The sequence below is a fragment of the Aethalodelphis obliquidens genome, unplaced genomic scaffold, assembly GCF_003676395.1.
Source record: "Aethalodelphis obliquidens isolate GAN/ISIS:26980383/991018 unplaced genomic scaffold, ASM367639v1 scaffold21, whole genome shotgun sequence".
NCBI classification, from domain to species: Eukaryota; Metazoa; Chordata; class Mammalia; order Artiodactyla; family Delphinidae; genus Aethalodelphis; species Aethalodelphis obliquidens.
The window spans coordinates 17,759,830-17,772,122 of NW_020837965.1; the positions used below are offsets into that span (position 1 = coordinate 17,759,830).

Sequence of the window (12,293 nt, forward strand, 5' to 3'; positions counted from 1 at the left end):
GCAGAGAGTGCCTGATTCAGCTTCTTCTGAAGGCCAGTCTTGGACTTCTTAACATACAATTCCTAATAGCCAGAAGGAAAGTGTACATTTAAAACTTTGGACAGATCGGAACCAAGATGGTGGAGTAGAAGGACGTGCTCTCACTCCCTCTTGCGAGAACACCAGAATCACAACTAGCTGCTGGACAGTCATTGAGAGGAAGACACTGGAATGCACCAAAAAAGATACCCCACATCCAAAGACAAAGGAGAAGCCACAATGAGACGGTAGGAGGGGCGCAATCACAGTAAAATCAAATCCCACAACTGCTGGGTGGGTGACTCACAGACTGGAGAACACTTATACCACAGAAGTCCACCCACTGGAGTGAAGGTTGTGAGCCCCACATCAGGCTTCCCAACCTGGGGGTCCAGCAACAGAAGGAGGAATTCCTAGAGAATCAGACTGTGAAGGCTAGTGGGATTTGATTGCAGGACTTGAACAGGACTGGGGGAAACAGAGACTCCACTCTTGGAGCGCACACACAAAATAGTGTGTGCATCGGGACCCAGGGGAAGGAGCAGTGACCCCAGGGGAGACTGAACCAGACCTACCTGCTAGTGTTGGAGGGTCTCCTGCAGAGGCAGGCGGTGGCTGTGGCTCACCATGGGGACAAGGACACTGGCAGCAGAAGTTCCGGTAAGTACTCCTTGGCGTGAGCCCTCCCAGAGTCTGCCATTAACCCCACCAAAGAGCCCAGGTAGACTCCAGTGTTGGGTTGCCTCAGGCCAAACAACCAACAGGGAGGGTACCCAGCCCCACCCATCAGCAGTCAAACGGATTAAAGTTTTACTGAGCTCTGTCCAACAGAGCAACAGTCAGCTGTACCCACCACCAGTGCCTCGCATCAGGAAGCTTTCACAAACCTCTTAGATAGCCTCATCCACCAGAGGGCAGACAGCAGAAGCAAGAAGAACTACAATCCTGCAGTCTGTGGAACAAAAACCACATTCACAGAAAGATAGACAAGATGCAAAGGCAGAGGGCTATGTACCAGATGAAGGAACAAGATGAAACCCCAGAAAAACAACTAAGTGAAGTGGAGATAGGCAACCTTTCAGAAAAAGAATTCAGAATAAAGATAGTGAAGATGATCCAGGACCTCGGAAAAACAACGGAGGCAAAGATCGAGAAGATGCAAGAAATGTTTAACAGAGACCTAGAAGAATTAAAGAACAAACAAACAGAGATGAACAATACAATAACTGAAATGAAAACTACAGGAGAAGGAAGCAATAGCAGAATAACTGAGGCAGAAGAACGGATAAGTGACCTGGAAGAGAGAATGGTGGGATTCACTGCTGCGCAACAGAATAAAGAAAAAAGAATGAAAAGAAATGAAGACAGCCTAAGAGACCTCTGGGACAACATTCAACGCAGCTACATTCGCATTACAGGGGTCCCAGAAGGAGAAGAGAGAGAGAAAGGACCCGAGAAAATATCTGAAGAGATTATAGTCGAAAACTTCCCAAACATGGGAAAGGAAATAGCCACCCAAGTCCACGAAGCACAGAGAGTCCCACACAGGATAAACCCAAGGAGAAACATGCGGAGACACATAGTAATCAAACTGACAAAAATTAAAGACAAAGCAGCAAGAGAAAAATGACAAATAACATACAAGGGAACTCCCATAGGTTAACAGCTGATTTCTCAGCAGAAACTCTACAGGCCAGAAGGGAGTGGCACGATACACTTAAAGTGATGAAAGGGAAGAACCTACAACCAAGATTACTCTACTCAAGATCTCATTCAGATTCATTCAGATTCATTACTCACACAAGATCTCATTCAGATTCGATGGAGAAATCAAAAGCTTTACAGACAAGCAAAAGCTAAGAGAATTCAGCACCACAAAACCAGCTCTACAACAAATGCTAAAGGAACTTCTCTAAGTGGGAAACACAAGAGAAGAAAAGGACCTACAAAAACAAACCCGAAACAATTAAGAAAATGGTCATAGGAACATACATATCGATAATTACCTTAAATGTGAGTGGATTAAATGCTCCAACCAAAGGACACAGGCTTGCTGAATGGATACAAAAACAAGACCCATATATATGCTGTCTACAAGAGACCCACTTCACACCTAGGGACACATACAGACTGAAAGTGAGGGGATGGAAAAAGATATTCCATGCAAATGGAAACCAAAAGAAAGCTGGAGTAGCAATACTCATATCAGATAAAATAGACTTTAAAATAAAGAATGTTACAAGAGACAAGGAAGGACACTACATAATGATCAAGGGATCAATCCAAGAAGAAGATATAACAATTATAAATATATATGCACCCAACATAGGAGCACCTCAATACATAAGGCAACTGCTAACAGCTATAACACAGGAAATCAACAGTAACAAAATAATAGTGGGGGACTTTAACACCTCACTTACACCAATGGACAGATCATCCAAAATGAAAATAAATAAGGAAACAGAAGCTTTAAATGACACAATAGATCAGATAGATTTAATTGACATTTATAGGACATTCCATTCAAAAACAGCAGATTACACTTTCTTCTCAAGTGCACACGGAACATTCTCCAGGATAGATCACATCTTGGGTCATAAATCAAGCCTCAGTAAATTTAAGAAAATTGAAATCTTATCAAGCATCTTTTCTTACTACAACACTATGAGATTAGAAATGAGTTACAGGAAAAAAAAGTAAAAAACACAAACACATGGAGGCTACACAATATGTTACTAAATAACCAAGAGATCACTGAAGAAATCAAAGAGGAAATCAAAAAATACCTAGAGACACATGACAATGAAAACACGACGATCCAAAACCTACGGGATGTGGCAAAAGCAGTTCTAAGAGGGAAGTTTATAGCTATACAAGCCTACCTCAGGAAACAAGAAAAATCTCAAACAATCTAACCTTACACCTAAAGGAACTAGAGAAAGAAGAACAAACAAAACCCAAAGTTAGCAGAAGGAAAGAAATCATAAAGATCAGAGTGGAAATAAATGAAATAGAAACAAAGAAAACAATAGCAAAGATCAATAAAACTAAAAGTGGGTTCTTTGAGAAGAAAAATAAAATTGATAAACCATTAGCCAGACTCATCAAGAAAACGAGGGAGAGGACTCATAGCAATATAATTAGAAATGAAAAAGGAAAGTTACAACAGACACTGCAGAAATATGAAGCATCCTAAGAGACTACTACAAGCAACTGTATGCCAATAAAATGGACAACCTGGAAGAAATGGACAAATTCTTAGAAAGGTATAACCTTCCAAGACTGAACCAGGAAGAAATAGAAAATATGAACAGACCAATCACAAATAATGAAATTGAAACTGTGATTAAAAATCTTCCAACAAACAAAAGTCCAGGACCAGATGGGTTCACAGGTGAATTCTATCAAACATTTAGAGAAGAGCTAACACCCATCCATCCTTCCCAAACTCTTGCAAAAAATTGCGGAGGAAGGAACACTCCCAAACTCACTCTATGAGGCCACCATCACCCTGATATCAAAACCACACAAAGATACTCAAAAAAAGAAAATTACAGACCAATATCACTGATGAATATAGATGCAAAAATCCTCAACAAAATACTAGCAAACAGAATCCAGCAACACATTAAAAGGATCACACACCATGATCAAGTGGGATTTATCCCAGGGATGCAACAATTCTTCAATATACACAAATCAATCAATGTGATAAACCATATTAACAAATTGAAGAATAAAAACCATATGATCATCTCAATAGATGCAGAAAAAGCTTTTGACAAAATTCAACACCCGTTTATGATAAAAACTCTCCAGAAAGTGGGCATAGAGGGAATCTACCTCACCATAATAAAGGCCATATGTGACAAACCCACAGCAAACATCATTCTCAGTGGTGAAAAACTGAAAGCATTTCCTCTATGATCAGGAAGAAGACAAGGGTGTCCACTCTCACCACTCTCACCACTATTATTCAACATAGTTTTGAAGTCCTAGCCATGGCAATCAGAGAAGAAAAAGAAATAAAAGGAATACAAATTGGAAAAGAAGAAGTAAAACTGTCACGGTTTGCAGATGACATGATACTATACATAGAGAACCCTAAAGATGCCACCAGAAAAGTACTAGAGCTAATCAATGAATTCGGTAAAGTTGCAGGATACAAAATAATGCACAGAAATCTCTTGCATTCCTATACACTAATAATGAAAAATCTGAAAGAGAAATTAAGGGAACACTCCCATTTACCATTGCAACAACAACAAAAAAACCTAGGAATAAACCTACCTAGGGAGCAAAAAGACCTGTATGCAGAAAGCTATAAGACACTGATGAAAGAAATTAAAGATGATACCAACAGATGGAGAGATATACCATGTTCTTGGATTGGAAGAATCAATATTGTGAAAATGACTCTACTACCCAAAGCAATCTACAGATTCAGTGCAATCACTATCAAATTACCAATAGCATTTTTTATGGAACTAGAACCAAAAATCTTAAAATTTGTATGGAGGCACAATAGACCCCGAATAGCCAAAGCAGTCTTGAGGGAAAAAAACAGAGCTGGAGGAATCAGACTCCCTGACTTCAGACTATACTACAAAGCTACAGTAATCAAGACAATATGGTACTGGCACAAAAACAAAAATATAGATCAATGGAACAGGATAGAAAGCCCAGAGATAAACCCACACACATATGGTCACCTTATTTTTGATAAAGGAGGCAAGAATATACAATGGAGAAAAGACAGCCTCTTCAATACATGGTGCTGGGAAAAGTGGACAGCTACATGTAAAAGAATGAAATTAGAACACTCCCTAACACCATACACAAAAATAAACTCAAAATGGATTAGAGACCTAAATGTAAGACCGGACACTATAAAACTCTTAGAGGAAAACATAGGAAGAACACTCTTTGACATAAATCACAGCAACATCTTTTTTGATCCACCTCCTAGAGTAATGGAAATAAAAACAAAAATAAACAAATGGGACCTAATGAAACTTGAAAGCTTTTGCACAGCAAAGGAAACCATAAACAAGACAAAAAGAAAACCCTTAGAATGGGAGAATATATTTGCAAACGAATCAACGGACAAAGGATTAATCTCCAAAATATATAAACAGCTTATGCAGCTCAATATTAAAAAAACAAACAACCCAATCCAAAAATGGACAGAAGATCTAAATAGACATTTCTCCAAAGAAGACATACAGATGCTGAAGAAGCACATGAAAAGCTGCTTAACATCACTAATTATTAGAGAAATGCAAATCAAAACTACAATGAGGTATCACCTCACACCAATTAGAATGGGCATCATCAGAAAATGTACAAACAAAAAATGCTGGAGAGGGTGTGGGGAAAAGGGAACCCTCTTGCACTGTTGGTGGGAATGTAAATTGATGCAGCCACTATGGAGAATAGTATGGTGCTTCCTTAAAAAACTACAAATAGAACTACCATACGACCCATCAATCCCACTACTGGGCATATACCCTGAGAAAACCATAATTCAAAAAGACACATGCACCCCAATGTTCATTGCAGCACTCTTTACAATAGCCAGGTCATGGAAGCAACCTAAATGCCCATTGACAGACAAATGGATAAAGATTATGTGGTACATATATACAATGGAATATTATTCAGCCATAAAAAGAAACAATATTGGGTCATTTGTTGAGACGTAGATGGATCTAGAGACTGTCATACAGAGTGAAGTAAGTCAGAAAGAGAAAATCAAATATCATATATTAACGCATATATGTGGAACCTAGAAAAATGGTACAGATGAACCGGTTTGCAGGGTGGAAATAGAGACACAATGTAGAGAACAAATATATGGACACCAAGGGGGGAAAGTCGTGGGGGTGGTGGTGTGATGAATTGGTAGATTGGGATTGACATGTATACACTGATGTGTATAAAATGGATGACTAATAAGAATCTGGTGTATAAAAAAATAAATAAAATAAAATTCAAGAAAAACCAAAAAACAGAAAATAGAAAACAAACAAACAAAAAAAACTTTGGCCCAAAAGATAGAGATACAATTGCTATAAAGACTTGTTTCCCTGGCCAAATATTGACAAGTTGTACATTAAAAAACGAAACAAAACAAAAACAAAACCAAAAACCAGAAAAGGCCTCTACCTCTTGTTAAGTGAATAAGCTGCAGCAGATGTCAAGAAGAGAAGGACGAGGTAAAGCAGTTACCCTACAGTGGTATTATGTCACTCCTGTCAAGGGGGGGAGATTTCAATTACTCATAAATGTAGTTTTAATAAGAATTTAAACAAATCATATTTCAGTAATTCTTAAAGTGGTTCAAAAATTTAAATAAATAAATAGGCATTCAAAGGGTTCAAAGAACAACAACAAAAAACCCCCCGAAAAAACCTCTGCCTATTTCAAATGGATTATACGGGGCATCTTTCTTTTGTTTTCGTCTTTTACCAAACATGTAATAATTATGTAAGGAGGCTGAAGGAGAGTCTGATCTACCTATTTCCAGGTGAGCCTCTGCACGCCCAGTGAGAACACACCTACGGAAAGCTTGGCCAGGCTGGTGGCCATGGTGTTTCAGTGGTTTCACTCCACAGCGTATATGATGGATGATGAAGTTGGAAGTTTAGTGGAAAAGCTGAAGCCTCAGTTTGTCACCAAGTGGTTGAAGACAGTATGTGATGTTCGCTTTGATGTCATGGTCATGTGCCTTCTTCCCAAACCAATGGAATTTGCCAGGGTAAGTGGAGGCTGTCGATGAAAAAACATAATCAATAATCGATCTAAGAAAGAAATGGAAAATGTTATTTGAGCCAACCTGAGGATTATAACCCAGGAGAGAGTCTTTCAGAAAGTTCTGAGGACTGTTCCGCCCATTAGAGGTCAAAGCCCAGGTATGTAAAATTTTGAGACAAAGGGTTTTACATCAAATGATGTATTATTGACAGTTTACAGAATCCAGATCTACACATACAAAGCACGTAGTGGGTCATGGGTCATCATGGCCCTTTACAAGATCAAGAAGGGAAGTTATCTTCTAAGGAGTTGTGACCCTTGATGAGGTTAAGAAGGAATGTTATCTCCTAAGGAAGTCTGGTTAATGCAGTTGCACAACACACACTAAAGGGGATGGAGGAGGCCCAAATGGGCAGAGAAAAATTTTTTTTTTTTTTTTTGCGGTACGCGGGCCTCTCACTGTTGTGGCCTCTGCCGTTGCGGAGCACAGGCTCCGGACACGCAGGCTCAGCGGCCATGGCTCACGGGCCCAGCCACTCCGCGGCATGTGGGATCCTCCCAGACCGGGGAACAAACACGCGTCCCCTGCATCGGCAGGCGGACTCTCAACCACTGCGCCACCAGGGAAGCCCAGAGAAAAATTTTATGTTTAAAATTTTCTTGTCTTGCTATAAAATATGAATTGTTTTCATCAAGGCCTACAGCTTGGACCTTGTTGGAGAGGAGGACTTAGGGAGAAGCACTATTGTTACAGAAACACTGGGTTTGCCTCTTGGTGGGTGTCGAGCCAAAAGACACAACCAAGGCAAAGAGCTGGAGAAGGAGGGATTTATTACTTGCAGCAAGTGAGGAGAACACCAGGGCTCTTTCCCAAAGTAGTGTCTCTCCGAACAGCAAAATTGGGGAAGTTTTAAGCTAAGGGTACGTGCATATTCATGAAGAGCTTGAGCAGAGAATTCAGCATAGAATTGGGGCAAAGATGGACAGAGTCCAGACTTTAGTTGATAGAAGTCAGGGGGTCAGAAAAGGTCAACATCATCATTCCTTAGGTTCCGACCAGTCTGGGGTCTCAGCATGTAGTTACCATCCTCTACCTGGTGGGTGTGTGTGTGTGTGTGGGGGGGCTTAGTTCCTGCAGAACTCAAAAATATGTATCAGATTGTGATGTATATTCTTGAGGAGGAACTAGGACTCTGCTTTATTGCTGAACTATTGTTTCTTGACTGCTTTTCCTTTGTTCCTGCCCTTAAAATCATTAATTACTGAGACCTGTTCAAGGGCAAGCATTGTGGCCAGGCTTAGATCACAAAATGGCTTAGGTGAAATGGCTTCTTTTCTGTCAAGAAAGCCATGCCTGGTTCTCTTTCTCTGGGGACACCCTACCCTATCTGCTTACACTACCTTAGCCGCTAGAGTATTATCAGTGACTGTAGAAGAGGGACATCTCTCTTTAACTTAGTCTTTTATTTATTTATATTAATTTTTATTATAGCTAAGTGAGTTTAGTAACTACATTTTAAGTGATGTGCTGCTTTGATGATAGTTTGTGATGGGGAAGAATGGCAAGATGAATGTGCAAAGTATCTTTAAGAAATTTAAGGAAATATTCTTTCCTGATATCGCTGAATATTTTTATTAAGAAACAGGAGAAAATAAAAAAGCCTTTCCATGAGGTGGCAAGAGCTCAGTCCTTTTCTGGTTTACAGTCTGTGGAAAGGCTAACATTTGACTAGGGGCAATTTCTGTGGTTTCACATATATTTCTAGAGATGAATGGTCCCTGCCCTCCCATCTGGAATGCCCAAAAGATTTAGGAACTGCCACAATGCTCCTTTTCCTCTGGCTTATAGGACAAATTTCTCTGTGCTTATCCTCTTGCTTCTGCCTCGGTGGATCACAGGCTTCAGATATACAGCTGGTAAGACATCATATTTCTTGAATACAATATGATTTGTGTCTAACCCAGCAAGATGGATATCTAGAATCAGTTTCTGGCAGCAATATATGAAATTGTTTTCAAGGTATTTTCTAAGTTTTAATTTTTTTGTGTGATTTTTGGGTTTACTTTCAATGAAGTCTTGAGGCAGTTTTCAGTTTATTTTATTTCATTTATTTATTTATTTATTTATTTATGTATTTATTCATTTATGGCTGCATTGGGTCTTCATTGGTGCACGTGGGCTTTAGTTGCAGTGAGCAGGGCCTCGTTGTTGAAGTGCGTGGCTTCTCATTGTGGTGGCTTCTCTTGTTTCGGAGCACGGACTCTAGGCGTGTGGGCCTCAGTAGTTGTGGCACGCAGGCTCCGTAGTTGTGGCGCACAGGCTTATTTGCTCCGCGGCATGTGGGATCTTCCCGGACCAGGGCTCAAACCCATGTCCCCTGCATTGGCAGGCGGATTGTTAACTACTGCACCACCAGGGAAGTCCCAGTTTTCAGATTAAATAAGATATTTAAGGATAAAACAGAACACAGACCTTCTAAAGAGTAGGTTTTATTAGATTTCTAGGAGTCCGAGCGTTCTTTGCATTTACCAAGATACACTTCTTTCTTCTTTGGTGCCACCTACTGACTCATATATAAAATTAGATTTTTGCATGATGGAAATGTGCAAAGAATGCCATTTCCTGGCATTCTTTGACTGTGTTGATATGTTTTCTATTATTGTTCCTTTTGGAATAGTAAAGGACTGGTGTGATCTGATTCTGAAAGATAAGAAGTGATTATGTTGGGAGGAAAACTATTCCTCTTATAGCTTGGGTTCAGTGGTTGCGAGCCTGCATATTAATTGTTAAGAGACATATTAACAAGAGAAGAGACAAAATTTATTAATATTTATGCACAGGAGTACTCTTCATTGACGGGTAATTTCTTTAATAACCAGAGATAAAAGGTTTATATACCAAACTTCCAGGGGGTGGGGGTGGGAGGAGGCATTTCGGAGGAGGCTTGAATGGGAACATATGGAAAGTTCTTTTGGGCATTTTGATGCCAGTGGAAATGGGCAGCCTGTCTCCAAGGCAGCTGAATTCACAGGAAACTTCCTTTGAAGGGGGTTAATGGCAGCCATATTTTTCTGGAGGCTCTGCTTTATTCAGGTAAGGGAAGTTCAGATAAGGTTTCTCTCTACATCTTCTTTAGCTCAAATGTTTTCACTTTTTTTTTTTATCTTCACTTTATAAAGATAAAAAATAATCTTTATACCAACTCTGGGGGTCTGAGTGGGTCCCCACATTTCTCCTATCTGTAACTTCCCTAGAAGTTTCACACAAAAAGGAATCTAGGTTGATTGACTGGGAAAGAAGATTTGAGTTAGGAAATGCTGGGTAAGAGATCTGAACAGGAGGAAAAGAGCATAAATTAGAACAAGGAAATAAACAGAAAACAAAGATTAGTGGTTAGAGTAGACAATAAACCTAGTTTCTGAGTCCAAAGGGCAGCCAGTCAAGAAGATTTCTAGATGTTGGGCTTGAAGCACCTTTAGATGATGAATGAGACCATCAGTGATCATGGTCATGGTTATTTCCTAGAGCAGACCATGGAAGATGCGGATGTTTGGTGAACTTCCTCAGTGGCCTAGACTGTTGCAGCAATAAGTCCTTTGAAGTTTATGTCAAGTTGTCCTGCTTCAGCTTACAGGACTTTGGGACAAGACAACCTAGAGTCTCAATAAGGAACTGGGCAGTCAGGTTTTAGTTCTTAGTGACACCAAGTGAAGAGGGTAGTAGAAAAATTGGAAACATTAATTGCTGAAAATGTGCAAGACAGCAGGATCCAGTTTATAAAGAGGTTAAAAATAGCTCAAAGACAATGAACAGGACTAGAATCTGAAAATCCACAGGATGGGTTATAGTTTTCTGCTGAAACATAAAATTTCTCTCTCAATTACCACCATTTTGATCAAAGAAAATCAAAGTAAGATGATTCTTGTTCACAACATAAGTCTAGTCTCATTAAATTTGGCCTGATTATTTGCGTAAGTGCAGCAAAAATGGTATTTGACCACATGGGCCTTTAAAAATTTGCTTTGCTGGAAGTTTTTTTAAAGAATCTCAGATTGGACTTTTATTGATTTATTTTTTTAAAGATTTTTTTTGATGTGGACCATTTTTTAAAGTCTTTATTGAATTCATTACAAGACTGCTTCTGTTTTATGTTTTGGTTTTTTGGCCACGAGGCATGTGGGATCTTAGCTCCCCAACCAGGGATGAAACCTGCACCCCCTGCATTGGAAGGTGAAGTCTTAACCACTGGACTGCCAGGAAGGTCCCTCAGATTGGACTTTTAAAAGCCTCTCCACGCTCGGAAGCCAATCTGTCATCATACTTATCTTCAGTACCTATAGATTTGGGTGAATTTCTCTTCTTGAGGTCCCCAAAATACTCTGTTTCCTGGGCCTGTCAAGAAGTGACTTTTCTTATTTGCCTGTAGGCTGGGAACATCATAAGTCAGGTACCAGGCTGTTTTTTTCCAAGAGGGCTTTATAAGCATTGGTTCCATGATGTCAACCTTAGTTCCTTAAAGCTGTCTGGTCATATTTGATTCTATGCATATCTGTCTCAAATATGACATTTCAGTCAAAGCCTTGATAATATAACCAATTTTTCCAATTATGTCCTGTTACAAGGAGAACAGATTCTTACTGAACTTGTGTAAATAGCTATATTGCCATATAAATAAGAGTATTGTAAGAGTTTCTGAATTCTGGGACGTTCAGGTAGGGAGAAAAAGAAATGTTTTGCTTTTGTTTACAAAGGTATAATCTACTAAATAGTCATGAGTTATAGATAGCTTAAGAGAAATCTTATACCCGGAAAACAGAATATTAATGAACCAGCAGTAAAAAACACATAAAAATTATCATCTTCCTTCAGCAATTCATTCAGTCCCATGTAATTAATTATTTGTTCTGCTTGGTCTTGGGTTAGCAGTTTTATGAACCCATTGGCTTCTCCACTAGAGTTCTGGAATCTTTACTCAGTCCAGTGGTATGGTCTCAAAGTTACTTGAGCAATTCCATCAGAAGTCTGTACTCCAGATTACCTGTTATAGTCCTTTCCATGGGTCTCAGAGACAGTCCTTTTTGCTGAAGACGAAGCATTCTGGATAGTAGCCGATTGCAAGAGCTTTCTGGAAAACACTGGAATAAAACAATAACTGTGAATGATAAAGGCTTAAAATGGCTGTATTAAAGATCTGACGAGAGCAACTGGAATTATGATGATAAAATTATGCCATTATTGTATACTATCAGGCAAAATAGCATAAGAATATAATAGTGAACAAAAAAGGCATTGACAGATTTTTAGAAATTACATCTAATTCCTGGAATATTTATGTTAAAAACATTTACCTATACAGATATAAGCTAGGGAAGGTTAAGAATCTCTTCTTATTTGACCATGATTTTCATGCAGTTCAACATATTAAATAGACCTAATTAGCTTAACATCTCTTTTTACTAGGAGAGAACAAATCCTTTGAGGTTTTCCAGAGGCCCTCTCAGAAGTCTCAAAGTCA

At 39.3% G+C, this 12,293-nt stretch overlaps 1 protein-coding gene across 3 annotated transcripts in view; it reads left to right on the forward strand.

Annotated features, from left to right (window-relative positions):
• Nucleotides 1-12,293, forward strand: part of UNC79 (unc-79 subunit of NALCN channel complex) — a 249,818-nt gene that overhangs the window by 109,565 nt on the left and 127,960 nt on the right. For all 3 annotated transcript variants that reach the window (XM_027120418.1, XM_027120421.1, XM_027120419.1), the window contains one exon: nucleotides 6,551-6,781. In XM_027120418.1, the coding sequence (XP_026976219.1) occupies nucleotides 6,551-6,781 (231 nt within the window). The remainder of the gene's footprint in view (nucleotides 1-6,550; nucleotides 6,782-12,293) is intronic.